At 45.3% G+C, this 26,126-nt stretch overlaps 1 protein-coding gene across 6 annotated transcripts in view; it reads left to right on the forward strand.

The window, feature by feature from the left end:
* Positions 1–26,126, forward strand: part of LTBP1 (latent transforming growth factor beta binding protein 1) — a 363,058-nt gene that overhangs the window by 280,704 nt on the left and 56,228 nt on the right. For all 6 annotated transcript variants that reach the window (XM_014600068.3, XM_014600069.3, XM_019500580.2 and 3 more), the window contains 2 exons: positions 12,593–12,715; positions 16,875–17,000. In XM_014600068.3, coding sequence (XP_014455554.2) covers positions 12,593–12,715; positions 16,875–17,000 — 249 coding nt within the window. The remainder of the gene's footprint in view (positions 1–12,592; positions 12,716–16,874; positions 17,001–26,126) is intronic.

Genomic DNA, 26,126 nt, shown 5'->3' on the forward strand with positions numbered 1-26,126 from the left:
CAAAGCAGGAATGTTTTCACGTGATCCAGGCTCTAATCTCCAAAGAATTATAGAACAAAAAATCATTCGTCCAACTCTGAGGTTTGGCTTCTCTGTAACCACTGGAACTGTACCATTTCCAGTGTACATGAAACTTCTGAATGCTCTGAGGACATCACTGTTGCAGAAGATGTGATTCCCCATTGTATTCTAGGCCTAGGTTACCATCCCTGCAGCATTCTAAGAGGGAATCCTCACCTCCTTAGTGACAGGAACAAGAATCCTCCCCAGATTTTCAAGAAATCCAGGAGGTGGAGCAGCCTATCCCAGTCAACTTTTTATTGTCTTCAGATGAGACTGTGGTATCAAATCAGACTTTTTCAACTTCTGAAGGTCACAGAATCTTACCAGTTTAAGCAGAATGGCAGCAATTCTGAGATCCCTACCGAAGTGATACAATAAAAACCTCATAAAATCCTCAATATATTACCTACACCCTGGTAATAGACTATTTGGCAATTCTGATTACTTAAGGGTTACTGGACCTTGCCAAAGTCTTATGGGAAACACCAGCAACACTTATATCAACTTCAAAGTGTGCAGAAAAACAATACCAGGTACCAGCTAACAGATTCAAGTAATACTTCTGTCACATGGAAAAGGACAAACAAGTTAAGATGCCCAAGGGTAATATGGGCATTCATTTAAATCAAGGGTGGGCAAAATACAGCCTGCAGGCTGGATCTGGCCTGCCAGGTTATTGTATCTGGCCTACAGGGCGCCTAAAAAATTTAGAAAACTAATATTTATCTGCCCTTGGCTCCTGTCAAAGGACTGGGCCTGGCTGCTGTGCTCCATCTCCCCACACAGCTGCCACCGCCGGCCCTACATGCACTCCTGCAGTCACCATCACTGCTGTTCCTGGCCACCATGGGCATCTCAGCCTGCTGTGGGAGCAGCGCTGAGTACAAGCAGCCGCAGTGCTTGGACTCACAGCAGGTGCACAGCAGTGGTGGGGCCACCACCACAACAGCGAGTCAGAGTGGCTCTTGTGGCACACCTTGGAGCCACCAGTACGCTTGTGGTGGCCACAGTGGAAGAGAAGGATGAGGAGGGCTCGGCTGTTGCCACCTTCTCTTTGTCACTGCGCTCACGGTGCCACCTCCGCACCCCTGCCGCGAGCCCAAGCACCACTTGCCCCATGGCTGCTTGTGCTTGGCACCATCCCCACAGCAGGCTGAGGCACCTGTGGCGGCCAGGAACAGTGGCTGCAGCAGCCATGGCACCTGTGACGGAAGCTGCAGGAGCAGGGCTGGTGGTGGAAGCCATGTGGGGAGGTGGAGCACGTTATCCAGGTGTGGTGGGAGCACTGCAGCAGCAGCAGCTGCTCCTGTGAGCAGCACCATGAGCACCGCTGCGAGCATGGCAACAAGGAGAAAGTGGTGGTGACCAAGCCTGCCTCGTCCTTCTTCTCCGCCACAGCCCCACAGACGCTTGCTTGTGCTGTGAGCATGCAGGGGGTCCTGTATGTAGCCTCCACTGTCCGGCCCTGGCTGATCAGTTGCTATCAGAGCAGCTCCACACAACACTGCTTCAGGGCCTCCAGCTGGGCCCAGTGCTCCCACTGTGCCTCGTCCCATGCCTCCTCCTGGGTGGTCTCCCGTGTGACATCTTCCCCACACCAGGCCAGCTCCCATGCCTCCCATGCCTGCTTCCACACCGCCAAGTTCTCTACCACTGCCACCAGCTGCTGGAGCAGGAGCATCCAGTCCCTGGTGTGTTGCAGCTCCAGCAGCGGGTAGCAGTGACCCTGATGTGGCACTCCCAGAGACCCCTGCAATCTCTTCACTGCATCCAGATATTGGGCCTGCAGAGGCAAGAGACAGAAACCTTTTGTACAACATTTGCAACATTGCAGAGATTAAGATGCTCTGCACCAGGGACCCTGTGCTGCCTGGCCTCAGATCAAAGGTTGGTTGTGTGCAGGTGCTCAGGGACCATAGTAATCTGTCTAGGCAGGGCTGGGTCCAGGTGGCTGCTGGCTGAGCCCCCTGGCCCTGCTTGCTCTCCTGGGGCCGGTGGGCCACTGGGTGCTGGCTGTAGGCAGCCTTCCACCTCTGCCCCCTTCCCAGGGTGGGCCAGGTCAGGCTGCTGGCATCACTGCTGCCACAGCTCCAGACCCAGCTTCCCCAGCCCCCCACTTACCAGCCAAGCTGCTGCCCAGCCAACAGTGCCTGGTCTGGGATGCATGGGGCTCCTGGACAATAGGGGCAAGGGGATGGCCCTGCCACCGCCCTCCCTACTTTGGGCCTGTCTGGGGAGATGTCATGGGGCCCTCTCCGCCTCACACCACTGCTGTGCCCCGAGCATGCCCCTGCTGCATGTGTCCCAGGTGGGACACAATGGACTGTTGATGCAAGCAGAGGGGTGCCCAAGCCTCGCTGCTGCTACTCTTGCTGGTGCCCCAGGCACACCTGCACTCCTATTTTGGAACTCTGAGCTACGACAGCATGAGAGGCAAACCCGGGCTACTTTTCAACTTCTGCTGCTGCCTGGAGGGCTACCTGTTGCAGTGCTGCATGTACTGCCCCCCACTGCAGAGAAGGACATTGCCACAAGCATCGACGCCTTCCTCGGTGTGTGAGGCCTGTGGCCAGCCAGCTGCGGGGACATGGGCTGCTTAATAAAGTTTTGAACTGTGTCCTGCTTCTCTGCGTGCTGTGGGGTGAGGAGCCTGGGGTCAGTGAGTGCAGGCTGGTTAGGCAGGGAATAGACCAGGGCCAAGGACTGGGAGGGCTCTCCCCCAGTGCAGGACTTAACACATGTGCAGGGATGGCCAGGCTGGCAGCTCAGTGCAGGACTCCCCATCAGCAACGGCATCTGGCTGTGCCCCATGTCCATGGCCTGTGGTGTGCAGCAGGCCACACCTGGCCAGGGGCCCTCCTCTGAGGAGGAGCTAGTGGTCAGTGGTGGCATAGCTAGCTGCTCCTCATTGCAGGGTGCAGGGCTTGGCCAAGGGTGTGTTGCAGCCACTAGGCAGAAATCCCTGAGCTGCCAGTGGATGCAGCAGTCAGGGAGGTGGGCAGAGTGGGGCGCTGAAGGTGCGAGGTCCTCTCCTTCAGTGACATGTCACCAGAGGTGTCAGGGTGGGGTGCAGGTGAGGGCAGGCCAACTTTAATGGTGGCACTTGCAGGGGTGTGGCCTGTCTCCTGGGGCACCAAAATTCAGGTCAGCTCCCACATGAAGGGCATGGTCTTCTGGGCACAACCATACCAACGATTGAACTTGGTTATGGTCACCCACTGTGCCTGCAGGAGCTTGGCCTCCACATGGCACTGCCCAACCATCTGGGAGTGGACTTGTGCATGCATCCCTCCAGATACGGCCTCATAAATGTGGGCGTTTGAGCACCCACCCTGCGCAGACTGCCTCTGGATGTCAGCCCTGCCCCATGAGGACACACACCTCCTCACAGGTCCAGTTGGGGGCCCAGGTGCTTGGCATGGGTACGGGCATGTGGACAGTGCTTGATGGGGATGATGTACTGGACATGTTCCCTGCTCTGGTTCTCTGGGCCCCTGCGTGCCTGTCCCTGTGATGCCAGCCCTGAAGTGGTGCCAGCAGCACCCAGGACAGAGGCAAGGGCAGGGACTGTGAGCCACATGGCAGAGGTGCTTCACCACAGTGCCTGCAAAGAGACAGAGCTGGGGGCGAGGAGCAGCAAACAGCAGGTGCTGGCCCTGCTACTATAGACAGCAGGGGCAGCAAGCCTGGGGGAATCTCAGGTGTGGGAAAGGACATAGTAGGCTGCAGCCCTTTGCAACACTCACCTGTGGCCAAGGAGCAGCCCTTGCTAGGGGACAGGACTGACAGAGGCTGCCTGGGGCTTTCCCATCCAGGGGGATACACAGGGCCTGGTGGGCTCCTGCAGGCAGCACTGGCTCCCTCAGGCTCCCTGTGCTGTGTGCCCCAAGGCACAAAATGGCTGGAGGCTTTTATAGCCTGCAACTACAGGCTGCCAGAGAGCAGCCCAGCCCTGGAGGAAGAGGCAGTCAGCCAGGAGCCCTGGGGCTAGGGTCTGGCCAACCCCCTAGGGCCAAGGCAGACCCAGCACTAAAGTCCCTGCATTAATGCGTATTAACAGTCTACATGTGTGTTTATGCTCTTTAACTAATTGTGCCTAAATTTGAGATAGGTATCAAATTCAGGCAGGATTAACCTAAAATAGCCATTTTTAAGGTGCATTAAGGGTGCACACTTATAGACACATGCCCAGTGCACCTTAAATTAGGCTAAGGTGCATTAAATGCCCATGTGTAGTTACACCCACTGAAGCCAATTTAAGTATGCCTCCTAATTTGTGTGGGAGTTCAAGCCTGCTGCCAGCTGTTCACAACTCATTAAGACCTGCTCCTATTTCAAAAAAGGCTTAGCATTTTCATCTCTGACACAAAGTACTCAACATCAAGTCTGCAGTTGCTGGTTAGGCCTCATCTGGAGTACTGTATGCAGTTCTGGGCTCCACATTTTAAAAAAGACATGGAGAAGCTAGAGAGGGTCCAGAGGCAGGCAGCAAAGCTGATCAAGGTCTTGGAAGGCAAGTCACATAAGGAGAGGCTGATGGAGCTAGACATGTTCAACTTGTGAAAAAGCCACTTTAGGGGGGACATGATAGCAGTCTTCAAATACTTGAAGGGCTGCCATACAGAAGAGGGAAAGCACCTTTTCTCTCTTGCTGCAGAGAGGAAGATGTGGACCACTGGCTTGAAGTCACAGCAAAGTAAGTTTAAATTAGATATTCAGAAAAACTTCTTCACTGTAAGAATAGTAAGGTAATGGAATAGACTGCCTAGAGAAGCTGTGGACTCTCCGTCACTGAAGGTGTTCAAGAAGAGGTTGAACAACCACTGGTTAGGGATGATCTAGGCATAGCTATGCCTATTTTTTACCCTGGGTATTTCCCATGCTTCTGGGCTTTGCTGGTTGCTCCTGCTTCCCCCTCTCCCCCTGCTTTTTCTGCTACACTTTTCTGTGCTGATTCGCTTGCTATGAGCAAAGCCAGAAGTTCTTGGCTAGTTCTTTGCTCAGCATCAGACGGATTGCCATATATGCAGTCAGGAATGAATTTCACCCCCCTGGGAGTGGGGGCTCCATGTGCTACTGCCCAACTCCACAGAGGGGGCAGGGGGAGGCTCTGTTCTGTGCTGGGGGGGACGCTTCCCCCTCTTCCTCCTCCCCACAGAGGGGCAGCAGGAGTGTGGTGATCAGCTGGGTAGGGTGTGGGTGTGAGGGAAGGTGGGGGTGTAGGAGGGAGAAGAGCCCCCCCAGCACCAAAAAGGGGCCCCCTCCTGGCCCTGTGGCAGCGGGGGAAAGGGAGGAAGGGAAAGAGTTCCCCTCGGGCCAGGCAGCCCAGTGTGCTGGGATTCCTTCTAGCTGTCAGGGAGCAGCTGGGCAGGCCTGCCGGGGCCTGGCCATGCCCCCCTCATCAGCTCAGCTTCCCTGTGGAAAGAAGGGTGGCTCTAGCACCCCTGGGCTTCTGGCTTGAGCCACTCCAGGCATGTGCTGAACGTCTATCCACTTGCAAACTTGTTCACTCTCTGCAAGTTAGACTAACCTGCAAAGACTGAATCAGTTCAGGCTCAGGCTTTTTGAACATGTGTCCCTAGCCTTAAGGGCTGGAGTGCATAGATCTGGGGTTTTTTTGTGGCTTCAGGGGACTGACTGCCCTGATTGCCACATTCTCCCCAGCAGGGACCATGGCACTGCTCTGGGCTTGCTACAGGTGGTGCTTTTCCAGGGCATGATTTGTCTTAATCTCTCAACTGGGACTGGCTGGGTCCTGGGTTCTGGCCTCATTACACATCCCACAAAAAAGTTTTTTGATCTCCAACTTAATTAAGAGACCTAGATAATGTGTTCAACGGTGCCTCCTTCAATCCTCCACCACCTATAATTATAATGCTGGTAGTAGACCTCTCCAAATTAAGCTTTGAGGCTCACATGGACAATCTAAGGGCACAGACAAAAGTGCAGCTCCTGGATCTAACTCATAGCAATTCATAGAAATGCCATGATCCAACTGATGTTATCTATTGGATTGGGAGGGTGGAGGATCGGCTCCAATTTGGAGCCAATCCAGGGAGAGAGACTGCATCTTCCCCTGTCTCTGTCCCCACCCCCCAGCTCCATTGCTGTCTCTGGATGGGAGGGGGTATAAGGCAGGGGAGGAAGGTCCTTTCTCAGCCTCACTGGAGTGGAAAGGTGGGTAGATTGGAGCCCACCCAGGGTGAGGGGCCCTTATCCACTGGCCCACCCACTCCAGCGGGGTTGAGAGAACCCCAGAAGGGACCTCCCACCCCTGCCTTCTCTCCCTCCCATCCAGAGATAGCAGCTGAAGGTCACTGTACTGCAGCTGGAGCAGACAGAAATTAATTAAGTTGCTTCTCTTAGGAGCCGCTTCATTTGAACTCTTGCGCGATTGGAAGGCTCTGCAGGCATGCTCTTCTATTTGGGCATGACTTTAGAGCAATTTCAAGGGGGCAGTTGTGCAACAAATGTCATTTCTGTCTGCACCCTGGGATCTCTGGGTTTCTGCATTTTCTCCTGAAAGTGATAAGAAAGTCAAGCCTCGCTTTAGCCAAGACTGGTGTGTAATATCTAGACCTGAACAGCCTCTGCATAAAAGCTCCTGTACTTTACCACTGAGTTCATATCCTTTCCTCACAAGGTAAAGGTCTCATTATACATCTGGATCTACTGTGGCTCCACCTTAAGACAGGGATGCCTAGTGGCTGACTTCTGCAGAGAAGGTGTATTCAGAGAAAGTACAAACATTTCTCATAAATAGTAGAAAAATCTTCACAAGATCTAGTTGTCAGTGAAAGTGAAGCAGATTGTGCTTGGTCACTTTGGCATACTGTCCCTCCATTACTCTTTAAAGGTCAGGACATCTTGGACTATCTCTTGTACATTAGGTCAGACTGAGTAGTCCTTAAGCTGTTTTACAGCTTGTTTCGTGTTATCTCTATTGTACATTGACCTCTCTTTGACAGAGTCTCAGAGATTCATATAATGAATCTATTGAGTATTTTTTTCCAGAATCTCACACCAGGAAAGCAAAAAGAGATTACATACCTTGATTGTAAACAAAGCTCTTGTGTTGTTGATAGACATAGACATTTCAGAAAGTCTCTCAGATTTTTCCTGGTATATGCTGAGGATCAAACGTTCACCTTTGATCAAAGGTGTATCAACTCAGATTATCCAATGGATGTCATAGTATATCAGACAGTTACCAGCTGTCTGGCAGATATCCTCCAGGAAAGGTGTTAATTCATTCAACAAGGGCTTGCTCTACTTAGCTTCTTTCAGAAATGTAGTGATTCAGAGTATTTGTAAGTCAGTAGCTTGCTTGTACCTTCTCAAAGCACAAGAAATATGCAAAATTTGGCAGAACTGTACTACATTTACTCTTTACCTAGATATCTTTCAACCACATCTATCTAAAGAAAGCTACAGCATGAGAGTCACCAAAAGTGGGACACACGTGCGTGTGCACACACACACACACACTATCACTCCAAGAAAAAACTTTATGTACGCAGTAACTTGTGTTCTTTGACCTTGTCATGCATCCACAGATGCATCACGAGCAGGTCCAAGGAGGTGATTCTCCCCCTCTATGCGACATTGGTCAGGTCACAGTTGGAGTACTGCATCCAGTTCTGGGCGCTGCACTTCAGGAGGGATGTGGACAGCATCGAGAGGGTCCAGAGGAGGGCCACCCGCATGATCAGGGGGCAGCAAGGCAGGCCTTACAAGGAGAGGCTAAGAGATCTGAACCTGTTCAGCCTCCACAAGAGAAGGCTGAGAGGGGATCTGGTGGCCGCCTATAAACTTACCAGGGGAGACCAGCAGAAAAGAGGAGAGTCCCTGTTCCCCCGAGTGCTACCAGAAGTAACTAGAAATAACGGCCACAAGTTGACTGAGAGTAGGTTCAGGCTGGACATCAGGAGGCACTACTTCACAGTCAGGGCAGCTAGGATCTGGAACCAACTTCCAAGGGAAGTGATGCTTGCTCCTCCCCTGGGGGTCTCCAAAAGGAGGCTAGACAGCCACCTAGCTGGGGTCGTTTGACCCCAGCATCCTTTCCTGCCCATGGCAGGGGTTTGGACTTGATGATCTGCTCGGGTCCCTTCCGACCCTACCAACTATGAAACTATATTTGTAGTCTGTATACATAAGCCATGCCATACCCTTTGTCCTCATTGCTTCAGAGTCCTTACACCAGTGACTTTCAACCATGGTGACAGGGCACCCCGGGATGCTGTGAGATCATTTTGAGGGAGCTGTAGGGTGCCACACAATATTAGCACTGTTAGGTGTACAAATATGATTCACAAGATAAACAGAGGTTTTTCATTGGAATCCTTAATGTTAAAAACATTCTGCCCCATTATAGTCTTTCTGATTTCTTTGCAACAGATGAATTGCTATATTATTTTTCTGTAATCAAAAAACAAGTGAGAATTGAGTTTGCATTTTCTAGGGGGTGTGTTGAGTCTAAAAATGTTGAGAACTACTGCCTTACACCATGGACCATTTGGTTGACAAAAGAAAGAAGGAGTAGTTGGGCAAGCTGTGCCTCTTTACGATTTTGATTCCCAGGGGAAGGGCATGAAGTACTTAAGCACCACCCAAATGGAGGCTGCCAGTGACATAGACCTTGGGGCTCTAAGGCACAGTATATGCACCCACTTATCATGGAATATTTGCAGAGATTAAACATCCCCAAAACATCTCAAAGAACATCAGTTATGGTGCAGCTAAGTAACCTCTTTGATTCAAGTTTTTGCACGGTAATCATTGGAACCACAGACAGTTACAACAGAGGGAGGGAAGCTTGTGTAGTATGTTAGAAATAATAAATTTTGACTTTGAATGAACTTGGCAGAAAGCATTTTCTTGTTGTGGGGCTTGGCTGTTATTCAGCGCAAGGGAGTCGTTAATTTTTTTTCTCATGCTCCCAGTCAAAGTTAATTGCCATGTAAATAAGCCACCATTTTTTTCAGTTGAATATACAATATTAAAAAATACACATTATCAAAAGGTCACATGATTTCATCAGCAGTAATTCAAAATAGGGACATTCTTTTATTTAAGAAAGCTGTCTCTTAAAAAAAACAAAACAAACAAACAAAAAAAACAAGAAAAAGAAAAGAAAATTTCAGTGACCTCTTCTCCCTCATGTTCATCCAGACCAGGCTTTCTGAAGAGGTCTTCAGTGCTTTTTGTTGGATTCATGCCCAAATGAAAAAAATGAGATATTATTTTAGTCAGATAGAAAATCAGGTGTAAAAGGCACAATAATTATAAAGCATTAGAAAAAAGGTTTATTTTCCAAAGAAGACCTTGTTTCTCTCTAGACTCATTGGATTTAGGAGGCAGAACACAGTGTGCATAGAGAGAACTTTTCTAGACTTTATTTTCTTATGTTTTCTGTTTGTGCCTCTCTAGTTGTAGGAAAAATCATCAACTGGTCAATGGCATCCCCTGGAGTAGTGAAATAAAGCATTTTGTTTAGTGTCCATTTTCTGCCACCTGGATTACTTGTTATATTACTGTTACAAAATACCTGACTTATTACTTCTTCACTTGTCACAGTGTATCATTTCAGTTGCTACTGTTATGTTAATATTATTCATCTAGCCACTGAGAAACAGATCCTCAGCTGGATCTTCTTTAAAGCCATTTGAAATCAATGGAAGGAAGGCACTTTGGATAAAATAAATTAAATTTTTTGCTATTGACTTTGATGGGCTTTGGAGTAGGACACTAGTATAAATCAATGTAACACCCTTGGGTGTGTCCAGACAAGCACGCACATGCCTCTTGCAGCATCTCAAACCCCTTTGAGATGCTACAAGAGGCACGTGCGGGAACAAAAAAACACTCCCCACACTGCAAATTTGCAGCACAGGGGCAAAATTAAACCCCTGGATATCCAGGGGTCAAAAAATACCCCAGGGGAAAAAAGCAGGACAGGTCCCGGACCGTGGCCTGAGGCAATCAGAGGCTCGGCCCTCCACAAAGATGCTCTGGTAGCCAGCCAGAGCGTCTCTGACTAGCCCTTGCCCTGGTGCTGAAGCATGCTGCCTGCCCGTGTGGGGCAGTCAGTGGTGGAAGCTGCAGGGACCTGGACCCAGCTTGCCAAGTAAATAGCGGGTTGGGGGACTGAAGGAGTGGGGAGGGAACCATGCGGAGGCCCTGCCTGGCCCCAGACCCCATTCATTTCCCCAACTCCCCATTTGTTCCCCCCACCCTTGTTCATTCCCCAGCTCCCCATTCATTCCCCCAGCCTCCCATTCATTCCCCCTGCCCCCCGTTCATTCCTCCAGCTCCCAGCTCACTCTACCCCTTCCCCCCCCCCACTCACCAGCAGTAGCAGCAGTGGTCAGGGCTGCTCGGGGCTTTATGGCACAGCCCCCCTGCACAGGGGGTAGCAGGGTTCAGCCCCAGCTGCCTGGCACCCCTGCTGCTGCATTGTGCAGGTGCGGTCTGGCTCAGCAGGGTGCCACATCCCGTCTCAGAGCTCGGGCCGCTCAGGCTGAGCCTTGGGTGACAGCTGCAGCACCCCTGAGCTTCCAGACAATGTGCAGTGCACTGCCAAGCCTGGCCACACCCTCACAATGCAGCAGCAGCAGCACAGATGCCAGGCAGCTAGGACCTAGCCCCACTGCCCTGCGCCATGAGGAGGGAGGGCTGTGGCATGAGGCCCCAAGCGGCCCCCACTACCGCTGCTGCTGCTGGTGAGCTGCAGGCAGTGCAGGAGGCTGGAGCCAGGTGGGGGAGCAGTCAGGACCCTGGAGTCCACCAGGGAATCCCTGAATTATCTCCAGCCTGCTAATTGCTCCCCCGCTCATCTCCAGCCTCCTGATCATCTCCAGCCTCCTGCTTGTCTCCAGCCTCCGGAGACAACAGGGGAATGTCTCCAGCTCATCTCCAGGAGCTTGTCTGCAACCTCCTGCTCATTCCTCTGCTCGTCTCCAGCCTCCTGCTCATTCTCCTGCTCATCTCCAGCCTCCGAAGGCTGGAGACAAGCAAGGGAACAAGCAGGGAGCTGGAGACAAGCAGGAGATGAACAGGAGGCTGGAGACAAGCCCCTGGAGATGAGCTGGATACTTTCGCTGCTGTCTCTAGCCTCCTACTCATTCTCCTGCTCATTTCCAGCCTCCAGAGGCTGGAGACAAGCAGGGGAATGAGCAGGGGGCCAGAGACCAGTGGGGGTGGGGCTAGGGGGGAGCTGTAGCCCCTGGGAGGGTAGTCTCTGTGCTGGGGGGGGCTCTGCCCTGTAGGGGCAGGGGACCCACCCCTCCTAAGGGAAGTCCCATCCCCTGACTTTGCCACCGGAAATCCCTACTCTTCCCTCCCCCCGTACTCCTTTTAGGAGGGTGGGAGGGTTGCCATCTCAGGGCCAGAAATAAAACAAATCGTATACTAAAAGTCAAACACCTACTATAACGTATCTTAAGTTTTATTACAAAGAATATTGATCATGGTTTGTTTTTGTGTGGGGGAGTGTATGGTGGGGTGTGTGTGTGTATGCTAGGATGAGTGCGGGGTGTGGTAGGGAGGTGTTAAGTGTGTGTATTGTGGGGTGTGGGGGATTTGTGAGGGGATGTGGCTGTGTGTGGGGGCATAGAGTATGTTGGGGAGTGTGTATATGTGTGGGGTTATGGGGCAGGCTGTGGGTGTGTGAGGTTTGTGGGGTGTCAGGGAGGGTGGGGGGTGTGGGGATCCCCCATGTGCCTACCCCTGCTATAGCTTATGCCCAAAGCATCAAGTGAGCCTCTTGATTAGGCTTGTGATATGGAAACAACACTGTATTTCTAGGGGTGTAGGTTGTATTTATTTCTAGGTTGTACTTTATTTCTAGGAACTTATATAAAGGCCTGCTTACAGTAAAGAGGTAACAGTCTTGTTACTGCTCTTTGGAAGGGCTTAGGGCTTAACCTTGTATGACAGAGTAAGTCCTCCTGGGGAAGTAGAATACCCAGGATGTGTGGCCTCACAGAAGATAGTTTGCCACACCAGGAAGTTCCTGATGCCACACTTCCTAGATGCAGTCTGTTCCCAGGAGGACTTGCTGTGTGCCATGACTCTGGAAAAATCTTTTTTTTTTGTACATTCTGCCTTCCAAAAATAAGTTTTGTGTTTTATTTGGGCACTTGTATGTGTGAAAATATGGTACTTACCTGTAATATGGTAACATTACAATAAATATGGAAGTAGGGGAGAAATTTACGTAAAAGTCTCTTGCAAATTGTCTCATTGTCTTCTCAATACTTTTTATTCTTGCTAAGAATGAACAATACACAGACTCAAGGTTTAAGACTGGATAGAAATATTAAAGAAAGTTCTGAGATATGAATGTCATGGGAGGAAATGTAAAGGATCATACTACCTTAGTTAATAAAATGAAATTATTATATTTCTTTAAATGTAGTAAGGATAAGCAATTACTTCAAATCAATATATGCATATTAAATGTGCTGCCTTTAAGAATTTATTCAGTTTTGGAAGTGTCTGATATTTAGTAATGGTTTGATTTCAGATGTTAATGAATGCTTCCAAGATAGTGATATTTGCCTTGGAGGAAACTGCATGAATACTGATGGATCTTATGAGTGCATTTGTCCAGATGGCTTCCGGCAGATGGCCAGCAGGGGTTGTCAAGGTATAGTCTATCTATAAAAATGTATAAGCGAAGTGTGGAATGCCTCAGGGAAATTATAAATCATGAAAAACTGAACTTAGTATGATTACAAGCACCCTCTTATTCTTCTCTCATTGTTACGCTAATCTCTACAATCATCTGTTGTACCCTAGTTAGGGTTTTACATATATTGTACAACAGGCATCATTCCAGCTTTATTGTCTTAAGGTAGGAATTCTTGGAACAAGAGTGGTCATATGGAGGTAGTACATTTTCCCAAATCTTGAAAGATTTATTTTTGTAGCCATTGGCATGCTTATTATCAAATGTCCTAACAGATTAAACACAAGATGGTGTACATGTTGGTATCCGTTGCACACCACCGAATCATATCCAGAAACAGGGTGATGGTGACTGGATCTTTAAGCAATTATATGTATTATCACTGGGACTTCAATCTGAGTGGTATATGCTAGAAGACATATGCAGATTCACTAAATCTCTAAAAATTATGGATATACCGAAACGCAAAGTATTATGGATAACAATTTCCTAACTCAAAATGTGTTGAATCCAACACAAGAGAATTCTGTATAAAAACTCACCCTTGGCAGATAATTGATCACAAGCGAAACATCAGTAGTAGTTTAAGTACACGTAATTGTCTTGTTTACATTTGTTACATATAAAGACAATAAAGTCCACACAGGTGATACACACATGAACAGATACTTAGTTTTTCAAATGAACTAACTTCCCAAATACGAAAAACTTCCCAAAGATGAGCCAAATTATTTTGGAGAAAAAATTTAAACAGAAAGATGTGTTTCCTAATTAACATTCACATTTCTAAAAAGTCACCACCCCGTCAAAATAACAACCTGGATTAGAGGAGAAGTGAATGCAGTTAGCTAACGAAGAAAGGGGAAGCCAACAGTAATGAATATAAATCAAAGCTAGAAACTGCAGAAAACTGAAAGAGAAGAAAAAGGACACAAAGAGGAATCTATATAGCAGATAGTTAAAATCTTCTTATTGTCTTTCTATGATTGAGAAAGAGAACCACCCTCTTTCCCTCAAAGAACAGCATTCATTTATTATTAAATGGAAGTGCTAGAATTGTCAGTGGGCCAAAAAAAAAAAAAGCAGAAGAGTTCAATGTATACTTTTGTTCTGTATTTTAAGAAAATAATGGTTGTGGTGCTGAGGTGGTATGATGTGAGGATGAGATGCATTCTGTATCTGTTGTACTTCAGGTGGATGTTAGTTAGCAGCTCCAGAACTCTTGCATTTTAAGTGGGGCTAGAGTGTTTTAGTCATGATGGTTCAGGAAATAGTTGAGAATATTTACTGAAGTGGAAAGTGGCAGGATTTCTGCTGGTCTCACAGAGATGAAAGAACTATCAAGAAGCCAGTAATCAAGCTGCTTGGCTCTAAGCACAATGTTGGGCATTTGTGGCATGACAAGGGACATGGATGACTGTTTGCTTGGGTTTTGCATTGCCAGAAAGATGTTTATGGTGACACAAAGGCAACATCTGTTTGCAGCCTGAGATTTCAGCGTATCCCTGTGGCCACAGGGTTAATATGGTCCTTGCATGTATGAACATGGGAATGCTAAGTAAAACTATGGAAGATTACATTATCCTTTTATCTGGCACACATGCAACAATTATTAGCAGTCTTTGTCCAGGTCCAGTGCTAGCAATTTAAAGGGTGTTGAGTTGGAAAATATTCAAAAAACAGACACAAGGATAAGCAAAGGTTTGGGAAAATGCTTTATAGTGAAGGAGCTAAATCAGCTTAATTTAACAAAAAGAAAGTTAAAAGGTGACTTGATTACAGTTTAAATATTTACACAGGGAACCATAACTTCATAGTAGAGGGTTTTTCAAACTTTCAGACCATGGTATAATAAGATCCAGTGTCCAGAATTTGAAGGCAACCAAATTTAGATTAGAAGTAGAGCACAATGTTTTAATAATGAAGATAATTGAAGATTGTGCTCGATTCAGAACCTTTAATCTAGGAATCTTGATTAAGTGACAGATTGTGCCAATAATTCCAATTAGCCATTTAATAAATACCTTTTTCTAAAGATGGTAGTTTGGCAATAAAATGCAGTTTTTAAACAATACAACAGAAAAACATAAAGATAAACCAAATGAAAAATACAACCATATAATTAATTTTATTTTCTAAATTAATCATTTCAGGTTACAGACTTTAGACAATAAATATTCACAGGCAAAAGAATACCAACCAACAGTTAAGGTTGAAATGCTTTATTCCCTCAGCCAAAATACTTTTATGAAAATGTGGTCTTCCCAAAAGAAAAGAAAGTTTAGGTTTTACTCAGCAAAAACATAGTTGATCAGGTGCAGTCAGATCATTCAGACAACTTTAAATTTTTCCCCATATTGTTGTTAATCCTGTCTTCCCTTCATTCTCTACTTTTAATATCTTTGAAAATAATTAGTTTGGTTTCCATGCTTTTTTTTTCTTCTGGAGCAGCCCCTGGGAATCTCTGAAGCCCGTCTCTGTAAGCAGGGAAACCCTGACATTCTTTGCTTATCGAGACATGTCCCAGAGATTCCCTGGGGGTGGTCTTCAGGAGTTCTTTGCAACAAAATAATTTTGCTATTTCTTTTCCATAGTCAAGAAGTGAGTCAAAGCTAAGAGCTAGCATTGTCCAAGGGGTGCCTTGATCCTAACAAGGGGTGCATTGGATCTAAAAAGGTTGAGTGTAGTGCATGGTGACAAAACTGCTGATTACTTAAGCAGAATCTATCTCAGATGAAAAAAATATTGTGTTGAACATCTTATTTTTACTGCAGAGCTGGAGAAATGGAAATGCATATTAAGATAGGACTTTCTAAAATGTGTTACTTTTAACCAAGTTCCATTTGCTAAAGACATATAGATAGAAATGTCCAGATGTTTTTCACTGTCCCCAAATGGATCACTCTTCTGGTAAAAGTATATTCTGCTAAAAACATCTATCCTCAGTTCCTGTGGGCAGCCCTCCCTTGGGTTTGTCTCATATTATCTCACTGGAAATTAACTAAACTGATTACTCCAAGATCAATGGATGATGGCTTTGTTAGTGCTATGCTACTGTTACCATCAATAGTAAAGAAAGGGGTTGGGCTCAATTGGTACAGAAACATCTAGATAGGGCTTAAAGATACAGCATGTGCCTTAAGATACTAGCACCTCACCATGTGGGGAAAACCTGGTGAGGTGGTCAGGAAGGCTTCTGTCTCAATGTGATTAATATAGTCCAGATCCAGCCCCACATTTTCTGGTCAGCAGCTAATGGGTGTACTCCCCTTCCTGTCAGTAGGAGTGACCTATTGGGAAGTGTGTTTCCTCCTGTTCTACCTGGAGATACAGGAGTTAGTAGAGAGCACCAAGGACACTTTCCCATAGCTAACCTAAGATGGAAACAAATTGAAGGGCCTCTTGGGGCAAAAGCAAACTCACTGTTGCCTATCCATTTTTTTCAATGCCTTTTAAATGCAAGGTCACCTGTAGGGGCAAGGGCCAAGGCCAGAATGTAGGGCTTTCTCCCTCCCAGAGCAGTGCTCATCTCAGTCCTTAGGCTTTCTCTGGCTTTGTCTTATTCAGGCTTCACCTGTCTTTCCGTATTTGCTGTTTGGCCCCATTGCATGGAGGAACGTGGAGAAAGCTTGACTGCAGCTCAGTGTGCTCTTTACCTATGCTTAGCAATCGTGGTTTCTTAGGACTTCCTTAGCTGGCAGAAGTTAGTTCCATCTATGTAGCTGATGGAAATTTAAGCTGCCCCTAGGTTGTTCTAACTTGTGCTTAGAGTCAAGCAGTATGATTACTGGCTACTTGATAGTTCTTCCTTCTCAGAGGCCAGCATAAATCCTGCCACTTTCCACTTCAGTAATCATTCTCTGCTAATTTAGCCCCTACCCCCATAGTTGAAATGGGTCAGGTATGATAACTATCCCACACTTCTAGCACACATCTTCTACATCAGAGCACCTCACAGATGTTAGTAATGAAACATTTTTGACAAGCTTATCAGAAAAGGTTGCAGATAAGTAGAACTGGATGGCAGTAACTGTTAATGCACACTTGAATCAGTCGCACAAATAGTATTCAAGAGTTTGTTTTAAAGTGTTTTACAGCTTTGCTCTGTGTTTTTCAGATATCAATGAATGTGAAGAATCTCAACTGTGTTTGCCTCATGGGGAATGCATAAATACAGATGGTTCTTTCCACTGCATTTGTGAGCAGGGCTTTTCAGTATCTACAGATGGCCGAACATGTGAAGGTGAGATGGGTACTGGAAGCAATAGTAAAATAAACTGCACCATTTGTTTCCATTCATTCAATGTTACTAGTTGGCCAAATAAATTGGTCATAATTCAGCTCTAGTATTCCGAAACCACCATTAACCCAACAATAATACACATAAAATGCATCGTGCTTTCTATTCATGTTTCTGGTAAATTGATAGGTTAATGTATTACTGTTTATGTTATGAAATGTATGCCTGGGGAAATGCTTGTTAGAAACGTCAATTTTTGCTTTTCTTTACTTTTGGAGACTTTAACTATGCCACCTTAAAACAGTGTTATATTTTATAAGTTAAAATGAAATGTCTGAAGATTTTATGGAAAAAAGGAAAAATGTGAGATGGAAGGAGACAGAGAGGATGAAATAAAACAAATGAAAATAAGTGGCTAAGTAAAAAGACACATAGTTGCAATGTGAGGAAACTTTATTCATAAATGGAAAATGCCCCCTTTCTTTTAATGTCCCATAATGAGGCTGGAAGGAAGGAACTAGGTATAAAACATATGTAGACAAAGTATGGTTCTCCTGGCAAATTTTAAACTTGGCCCATACTGCTGCAGGGTATTAGGCATCCTTAATATGGAGCCTTTTAAAGTCATTACCAATAAAATCTTAACTGGTCTAGCATTCTTATTTCTGTCTTTGAAAAAATACAACCTTGTTTGTGATATTATTTAAAAATGAAGATGTGAATTAAATATCCATGCAATAGAACTAAATCAAACAGGAACTCATGGTTAATTTCTGTATGTGTATGGTTATTATAAACTCCTATCACAGCATATTAAACACTTCTAAATTTCTTGTCAGGACTACAAATAAATAAGTTTTCAAATTAGTTTTTTGCACTGCTTAGGTATAGTCGGACATCAAACATGCACACACGCTTGTGTAGATCTTTTACATAAATGGCTGTCAAAGCTGTTCCAGTAATAATACTGATGAAAAACATCAGCCACAAGCTTGGAAAGTTTGCAAATAAGGTGTACATGGGGTTTTTATTTGGCTTCTAAATGAGAAAGTGTCTTGTTGGTGATTGAAAGCACACACTTACCCGGTGGTGCTGATTAGGCCTGTGTGAAGCTGCTAATAACTCGCTTTGCATTCAACTGATTTGGGGGACAGTGATTTGATTAGGTGATTCAAATCACTGTCCCGAATCAATTCGGCCAAATCCGATTTGGAGATTCGGCTACTGCCAAATTGGCCGAATCTCCAGATCAAACAGGCCCCATCCCTCCCCCGCTCTCCCAGCCTCATCAATGGCTGCCCTGCCCAGCCCCAGCATCCTAGCTCTTTAAATAAATAAATCAAGCCCCGCACTCACCGGCTCCTGCCAGGTTGGGGGGGGGCAATCCCTGCTGCTCCCCACTGCCCCACGCTAGGTGGGGGGCTCTGCCATGAATTCCCATCCCCCGCTCGCTCTCCCAGCACTCACTGGTTGCTGTCAGGCAGGGGGGCAATCCCTGCTGCCCCCCACTGCCCTGCACTGCATGGGGGCATTCTGCCATGAGCCCCTAAAAGACGCGATGGCCGCTGCAGCAGCCAGTGAGTACGGGGCTTTTTTAAGTGCTGGGATGCTGGGTCCAGGTGGGGGCAGCCATTGATGGGGCTGGGAGAGTGGCCAGTTCAGGGTGGGTGATTAACACTGCTAAATGCAAGTGCCATTACCTTGCCTAATTAGACCATCCCTTCCACTACTCGGACACTGCTACATTACTGCAGGTTTAAGAGGCAGCTTGCTCGGAACAGCTTAGCATACTTGAAGGCTCCACTCTGGAACACAGCAAATTTCCCACGTAGACATGGCCTTAGTACAGGAAACTAGTAGAAACAGACTTAAACCATGTAAATCAGGGGTGGGCAGTTATTTCAGGCGGAGGGCCACTTACTGAGTTTTGGCAAACCAACGAGAGCCGCATGACAGGCAGCCAGGGGCAGATCAATATTAATTTTCTAAATTTTTTAGGGGCCCCATGGGCCGGATAGACTGGCCTGGCGGGCCGCATCTGGCCCGCGGGCCGGATTTTGCCCACCCCTGATGTAAATCCTAGGTAAGCTATTACAACTCCCAGAGTCTGGGGTTGCCAGCCAATGAATCAGGAAAGCTTGGTTTGCATGGGGCTATCTGTTTGCAAAAGTCAGGGTAAAAGACAGTCTCTGCAGTGCTGAAGCAATTTAGAGAGTGCTGTATTCACTTCCCCAATACTATGAAAGATTTATTTTTGTCTAATATGCATCTGCTATAGTAGCTATAATACAGTACCTGTTCTAGTAATTGCTAATAAAGTGAAGTAAACTGCTGGTAATGGGATACTAGAGTATTACCAGAAAGAGATGGGATCTTAATGTTTAGATTTGTTATGGCACCAAATATATTGGTTTTGCTCATGAATTAATAATAGTAAGAGAATGATTTTTCAATACACACTGCCATGAGGATAGTATTTTAGGAAGGGAAGAAGCAATGAATTGAGAAACTTCTAGTGATTGAAAAGGTAGCTTTTTTCTGATCCCAAACTCTGAGAATACTTTGAAGTTTTTTCAGAATCAGATTTCTAAAATGATTTATACAGATCTGTACCAGGATATAAAGGTTCCATGCCACTGTTTAGCAAGGATGGGGTTAAAAGTCTCTGAATTTGAGAGCCAAAAGCAGGTGTTTTTCCTCAAAATACAGCTTAGTAGAGAACTCAGTGAAGGAGGAATGTGCTGGTAGCTGAAACCAAGCATTCTTTTCCATACAAAAAAGAAAACCAACACAACGCATTTTTTTTAATTAAAGCCCACTAAGTTAAAGGAACATTGGTATAGTTGCAAAGCTAAGCCTTCTAAAAATTGAGAAATACCAGCATTAAACAAAAACTTCAGCTAAACAGAAAGAGTAACTTCTGGTTTTAGGCAGCCCACCAAAATCAGTGAGCCACTGTCCCTTCATCCATACTGGTGAAATAACTAGTTCTGTGCTAGTACACAGATGTGCTAACATCATTGATGAGGAGAAGGGGGATGAAGTGCCACAAAGTTAATCTTCATAAGAAACAAGAAGGCAGACATATTTTTACCATTCTACAAAAGTACACAATCAAAAGAGGATTTCTTTTCAGGTTTTATAAACCATAGAGGGTAAATAACATGTATAAAACTAATTGACGAGGCTTCATACATAATGTGTTGTATGTATGGGATACAGACCAGACTATATATTAATCCATGAGAAAAATTTGTTAATAATTGGGCTAAGCAAAGCAATTTATAATCTTCTGAACTAGTTGTAATCTTTTTCTATCACAATTGGCTGCTCTATCCAATTAATTCAATTTTTCTTAAAAAAAAAAAGAGAATAAAAAGATATGAAGTTGAAAAAACATTAAATAGAATATTGATCTCTTCAGTACTAATATTTGTGTTTCTACCATTTTCAGAATTCAGTTTCAAATAAGAATAAAACAAAACAAAAGATTAGAAACAAAAAGAATGTATAAAATTCTGGGTACAGTGAGAGGATGTAGATTCCAGCTGTGAAAGCTACTGTTTTTCGCACTAGCTGCCTCTGTAAATTTACTTATGGTTAAGTGAGTGAGAATAGCTGTTTATATCATCAAAGTAGGAGCCTGAAAAAATTTTGTTGGACTCAGCTGCCTTTAGGTACCTGGAGAGCAGTTTTTCCATATTGCTGGATTGTTTTCCTACAAGTTTGAAAGGTTCTTGAAAAGTTAGAAACAACAACAACATAAAATGATTAAGGAGCTTGTGTGGTTTAAGCCTGATCTTGAGCCTTTATGGGTTGTGGCCAATGTAAACTCCACAGCTTTGGAGACTATCTGTTCATCCAAGGATTAGTCAAACCTTCATAGTAGCTGTGGCATTTAATCATAGTCCCCTTCCCAAAACCTGAATCCAGTGATGAAGCCCAAGAAAATTACATAAGGGGCCCCTTGGAACTTATGTTTGGGTACTTAGTTTTCTAATGGGTTCTTACAAAGGCAAGTTCTTCCATAGTTGACTCAGTCACTTGAACTGGCAATCGTTTGAGACATCCGTCCTCTCTGCTATGCAGCAGCAACAATACCCTGAGACTCTTTCCTCTATCCTGCCACTAGCTGCTCCTATTTTTATCTCCAGCTTCACCCTGTTATGTCTGTCAGAAGCTCCCTGTAGCAGATTGCTAGTGCTTGGTCAAATGGTCTTTATTTTCCCTGGGACAAACTTGCTCCCTACAAGAACCGACATAAACAATAAACAAAGTGCCCAAATAAATGATTAAATGACAACTTACAGTCTTTCCTCAGACCCTGAGAAATTAATCCAGACTCTATGCTTCCTCCCTAAGCACCACAACCTTCTCTGTCTCCCAACTCCCTTCCCTGGGAGCTTTTAACTTCCTCTGGGCCAGGCAATCATCTGTATCAGCTGGCCTAGTCCTCCTAGGCAGACAGGCTATCCCAATCTAACCACCTGCAGCTGGGCTATAGTCCCTGAGCCATGCACCTGTTATACTCCCCTTGGCACTTCCCACAGCCTACTCCAAAAGCCCCCACTTTACCCCTTCTCCCAATACCCTCTAACATCAGTAGGTGCTGCCATGACATGCCATTCAGCCCACCAGAACTTCCCAAGCTGCTCCTTCCCCTCTTTTCCTCTGCTCCCTTCTCCCTCTCTCTCCCCCACTCAGTACCTGTCATCCCTCTGAGATGTCTGAGCATTTTTCCTGAAGAACAGGTCTTTCTAAAAACCAAAACATAATGTGGAGATTCCTACACAAAAGTACTAGAGTGTGCATGTTTTAAAGTCACACAGATAAAATGCCTATCACAAATGCCAAATTCAAAGAAATGAAAAGCGTAAGTGATTGACAGACACCTGACTGTTTCCACAACCATTATTTCTCACAAAATACACATCACAACCTGTTCTATGTCCCTGATAAGAAGAGTAGACAATTTTGGGAAGGAGGTCAAGAAAGTCTGGAATTCTTAATGGCTCAATTTATAGTCTGCTAAACATCTGAGTAAAACACTCCAGTGCAGTGTACAATAGCCATTGTCACAAACACAACATGCTCCAAATTAGAGAATAGTGATGTAGGCCACCTTTTCAACACTGGAGAGTTGCCTTAACAACCTTCAAGAGTCTTCTGATACCTGCTGAAGTAGACAGACTAGGGTCCCAGGCAGATCACATTCAGCCTGACACTGAGGTTAACAGTGAGCCAGAACATGAATGGAAAACAGAAGTACCGCTTCTTTAGAACTGAAATAACTGCCCATCACAGTCCCGGCTATACCCCACATCCAAAATCCTAGTTCACCTAATTGCTCCATCCAATTATTGTTATTGATTAGGATTATGATAGTGCCTAGAGGTCTTAAGTAAGCTTAGGATCCTTTTGTAATGAGCCTGCACAAGCACATGGTACAAAATAGTCCATAACAAAAAAGCTTACAGTAGATATTAATAAGGCTTGAGTACAATGCCTACAGTTAGGCAGTAGTAAGGTATTTGTCCTGAATTGCAGGGTTTTCCTGAGTTGGGACCCATCCGCCCACATAATAGGGGTGGATTTCAACACATGCTTACAAATAACAAAGTATCAATCCTGCATTCATTTTATAGGTGAAATTCCTGTGGATTTCAGATCAATAGTAGCTTGATTAAGCAATGAACCATCAGGCCTTGGATTCAGTTACAGAGAGCTACTTTTTAATTGCATAGACATATGGTGTATTAGTTATTTTCCTCACTTTCGTTTCCATGTAGCAAGAGCTTTGCCTATCACACGCCACATGCCTTAGAGGGTAATTAAAGAAACAAATGCCCTTTCCGGCTATAAAACAGGAGCCCTTTGAGTGAACTGTCTAGACAAGGAAAAAAATATTTGGTTCTTGTGCCCTTTCTATAGGTTGCTGGTCACTTACTGAATGTGTCAGTAATGTTCAGAGTGTATACTTTTAGAAGAATAAAATAAGCTTCTGTGTATGTATTATATACTTAATTAGGATGCTTGCTGCAAGGTGGCATTTGTGTCTGCAGCTTTTCATTCAGTTATTTTACTTTGCCTTTTGAAAACAGAGTTGTACAGTCCTCCCCCTCCTCCTCCCCTCTCCCCCCATTTATTTTCTTTAACTGGTAGTTACAGAGAAAAAAAGATACCATAATTAAAATAATTTTAAAGACCCAGCTTCTTGTCTCCTCTTTTAAATTATAACTTTGTTCTGTGACCCAGAAATCCATGTTGTTTATTCTTTCAGTAGCCAATTATAGTTTAACATTATGTTATTGTCTTATAACTCTAGCTCTCAATCCTACAGTTGTTACTTTAGAGTTCCCTTTGGCCTAAATGGGAGTTTTCTCTAAATAAGGACTATAACATCAGAACCTTTATTTGTGACCAGAAAATCTGCAAAAAAAACCACTATAAAGTTAAAAATGCAATAAAAAGTATATCTTGCAAGTCTAATCTTAGGAATAAGAAGAGATATAAAGAGTACCCATACATGTATGCGGTGGTCAAACAGTCTTTATTGGTTCTACTATTGTGCATTTTTTGCATTTTTTTCAAAATAGTATGTGTGTTTTTAAATAATTATCCTCTGATTATGGTGAATGGATGGAAGAGGGAAGTATTTTGAATGCAAAACAATTTTCTGACCTCTCAACCTTGACATTGTCTTTTTAACACTATTCACAGAGACACGCACACTTGGTTACTCTTGCTGCTCTATTACTGTATTTCAAGGTGCATGGGTCGACATGGTATATAGGTCAACCCTGGTTTTGTGACGCAAAAAATAAGGATTTTCATAAGCATGATGTATAAGAGGGGGACAGGGACAGGTTCCATCCCCTACCAGTGCTCAGCACTTGGTCCCATCCCCTGCGAGCAGCACTGCTAAGTGCCAAGCCCAGCCCCACTGCCTGCAAGTAGCACTGGGCTCGGTGCTCAGCTGGTGGGGCCAGGCTTAGCACTTGGAAGCGCCACTAATGGTAGATGGCCAGGCTTGGCACTCATCTGGCATGACCCTATCCCTTGCAAGCCCAGCACTGATTGCAGGGGATGGGGCCATGCCAGCCAAGCACCGCTTGCAAGGGACAGGGCTGGACTTGGTGCTGCTTGCAGGGGATGGCTTGGCTTGGTGCTTGGCAGTGCCGCTCTCAGCTGTCAGGGCCAGGTTCAGCACTTGGCTGGCACAAACCCATTGCCTGCATGCCCTATGCTACTTGCAAGGTAAGGGGCCATGCCAGCTGAACCTGTCCCCATCCTCATCCCTATCCTCTGCAAGTGGTGTCAGGATTGGTTCTAGGCTGGTGCAGCCCCATCCCCTGCACACAGTGCTGCCTGGGCCGCACCAACCCAGCACCAAGCCCAGCGCCACTCACAGGGGATGGTAATACGGTGTGTAAGCCGAGGTTGAATTTTAAGAGTTAAAAATTGTCCTTCAAATGTCAACTTGTACACCGTGATATACAGTAGCTTTTATTGGTTTGGTTTGTTCTATCCATTCACCATAATTAGAGGATAATTTTTCAAAAACACACATACTATTTTCAAAAAAAAAGAAAAAAAAATGCACAATAATAGAACCTTATAGGAATAAGGTTCTTGGTAACTGTTTTTTGATGTTTATGCTAGGGGTGTGTGAAGCGGGCCATATTCAATTTGGATTCAGCCTGATTTGGAGGATGGTAATTCAATTAGCTGATTCAGATCACTGTTCTGATTCAATTCGGCCAAATCCAAATCTGAAGATTCGATTCTGATTCGGCAAATCAGTAATTCAGCCATAGACAAAGCTTTAAATGTTTTTTCTACGTACCTTGAGGTACCAGGCACAGCTTGTGAATGCTGAGACAGTAGGGCAGATGGCACGTCCCACAGGAGAGTAGGGGGGCTCCCTGCGTGCTTGCCAGCAGACCCAGAAGTGGACCAGAAATACTTCTGGTCCACTTCCAGGTCCACCGCTGATCGCATGAGGGACCGACACCTCCCCCCCCCCCAGTGATCAGCTGCAGGGGGACCCTGGGTACCCACCCATACCCAGGAAGCACCAGTCGCTGACCCAGGGGGTGGGAGTGGGGGTCCCCCATATGCTCCTCAGGGGACCCAGAACTGGACCAGAAGTGCTTCTGGTCCAGTTCTGGGTCCACCGCCTAGCACACTGCGGACCTCCCTGTGCTCCATCCGTCCCACCATCTCAGCATTCATGAGCCACCTGGTACGTTGAGGTATGTAGAAAAAACATATAAACTGTGTCTATGTCCGAATCGTCGAATCTCTCTGAATCTCCCCAAACCGAATTGGAGGCTCATTGTGAATGAGAAGATGAAGTTGACATGGTTGTGAATATGTGAAGGGGATGGAAGGAGCTACATCTTGCTGATTTTCTCAGGCCTTCGGTATTGTAAATAAGAAGGTGACACTGATGTGGCAGAGAATACTAGGGGTGGACAGAAGGGGTTTTGTTAAAATGAAATTATAAGATTGTTTCTTCTTTGAGAGATATCAAAAGTAAATACTTGTCTTCTCAAAGACCTGTTAGATGACTTGGTGAACAGTTCTATCCTGCTATCTGTTCAGATCAATTAATATATAAGGCTTGTAATGGCCATAATGGAAATGATTGCATGTGACAACAGAAGAGGAGAAAAAATGGGAGTTGGAGGTTGTGTCTGTGTTACCTGTTGTTTTTCTTGGAGTCTTCTCCCAATTTGCTTTTTCTCGAATTAAGTATGTTTTACTGTGCATAGTTAACCTGCACGTACAGCTATTGCCTGTATTTGGCACATTTTATAAATTATAAATGAATCACTTTTTCCACACTTGAAATACAGCTGCCTCTGAAACAACACAGAAGTTGTTTCAGAGTGGACAGTATCACTATTCAACATTTACAATAGCCTCTAGGAAGGAAATAACTTCTACATTGGAAATTGCAGGGGAAATTTAAGAAGGAAGAATGTACTAACCCCAGTACCCTGGCTAAAACCCAATTTGGGTTAACATCCTTACTGCTGAAAAACATGCCAGGAGATCTTTAATGATCACAAATAGTCAGGATTTGGTTTTAGGTTTTATTTGAAATGGAGATAAAAATAATGT

The sequence above is a fragment of the Alligator mississippiensis genome, chromosome 1 (genome assembly GCF_030867095.1).
Source record: "Alligator mississippiensis isolate rAllMis1 chromosome 1, rAllMis1, whole genome shotgun sequence".
In the NCBI taxonomy this organism is placed as follows: Eukaryota; Metazoa; Chordata; order Crocodylia; family Alligatoridae; genus Alligator; species Alligator mississippiensis.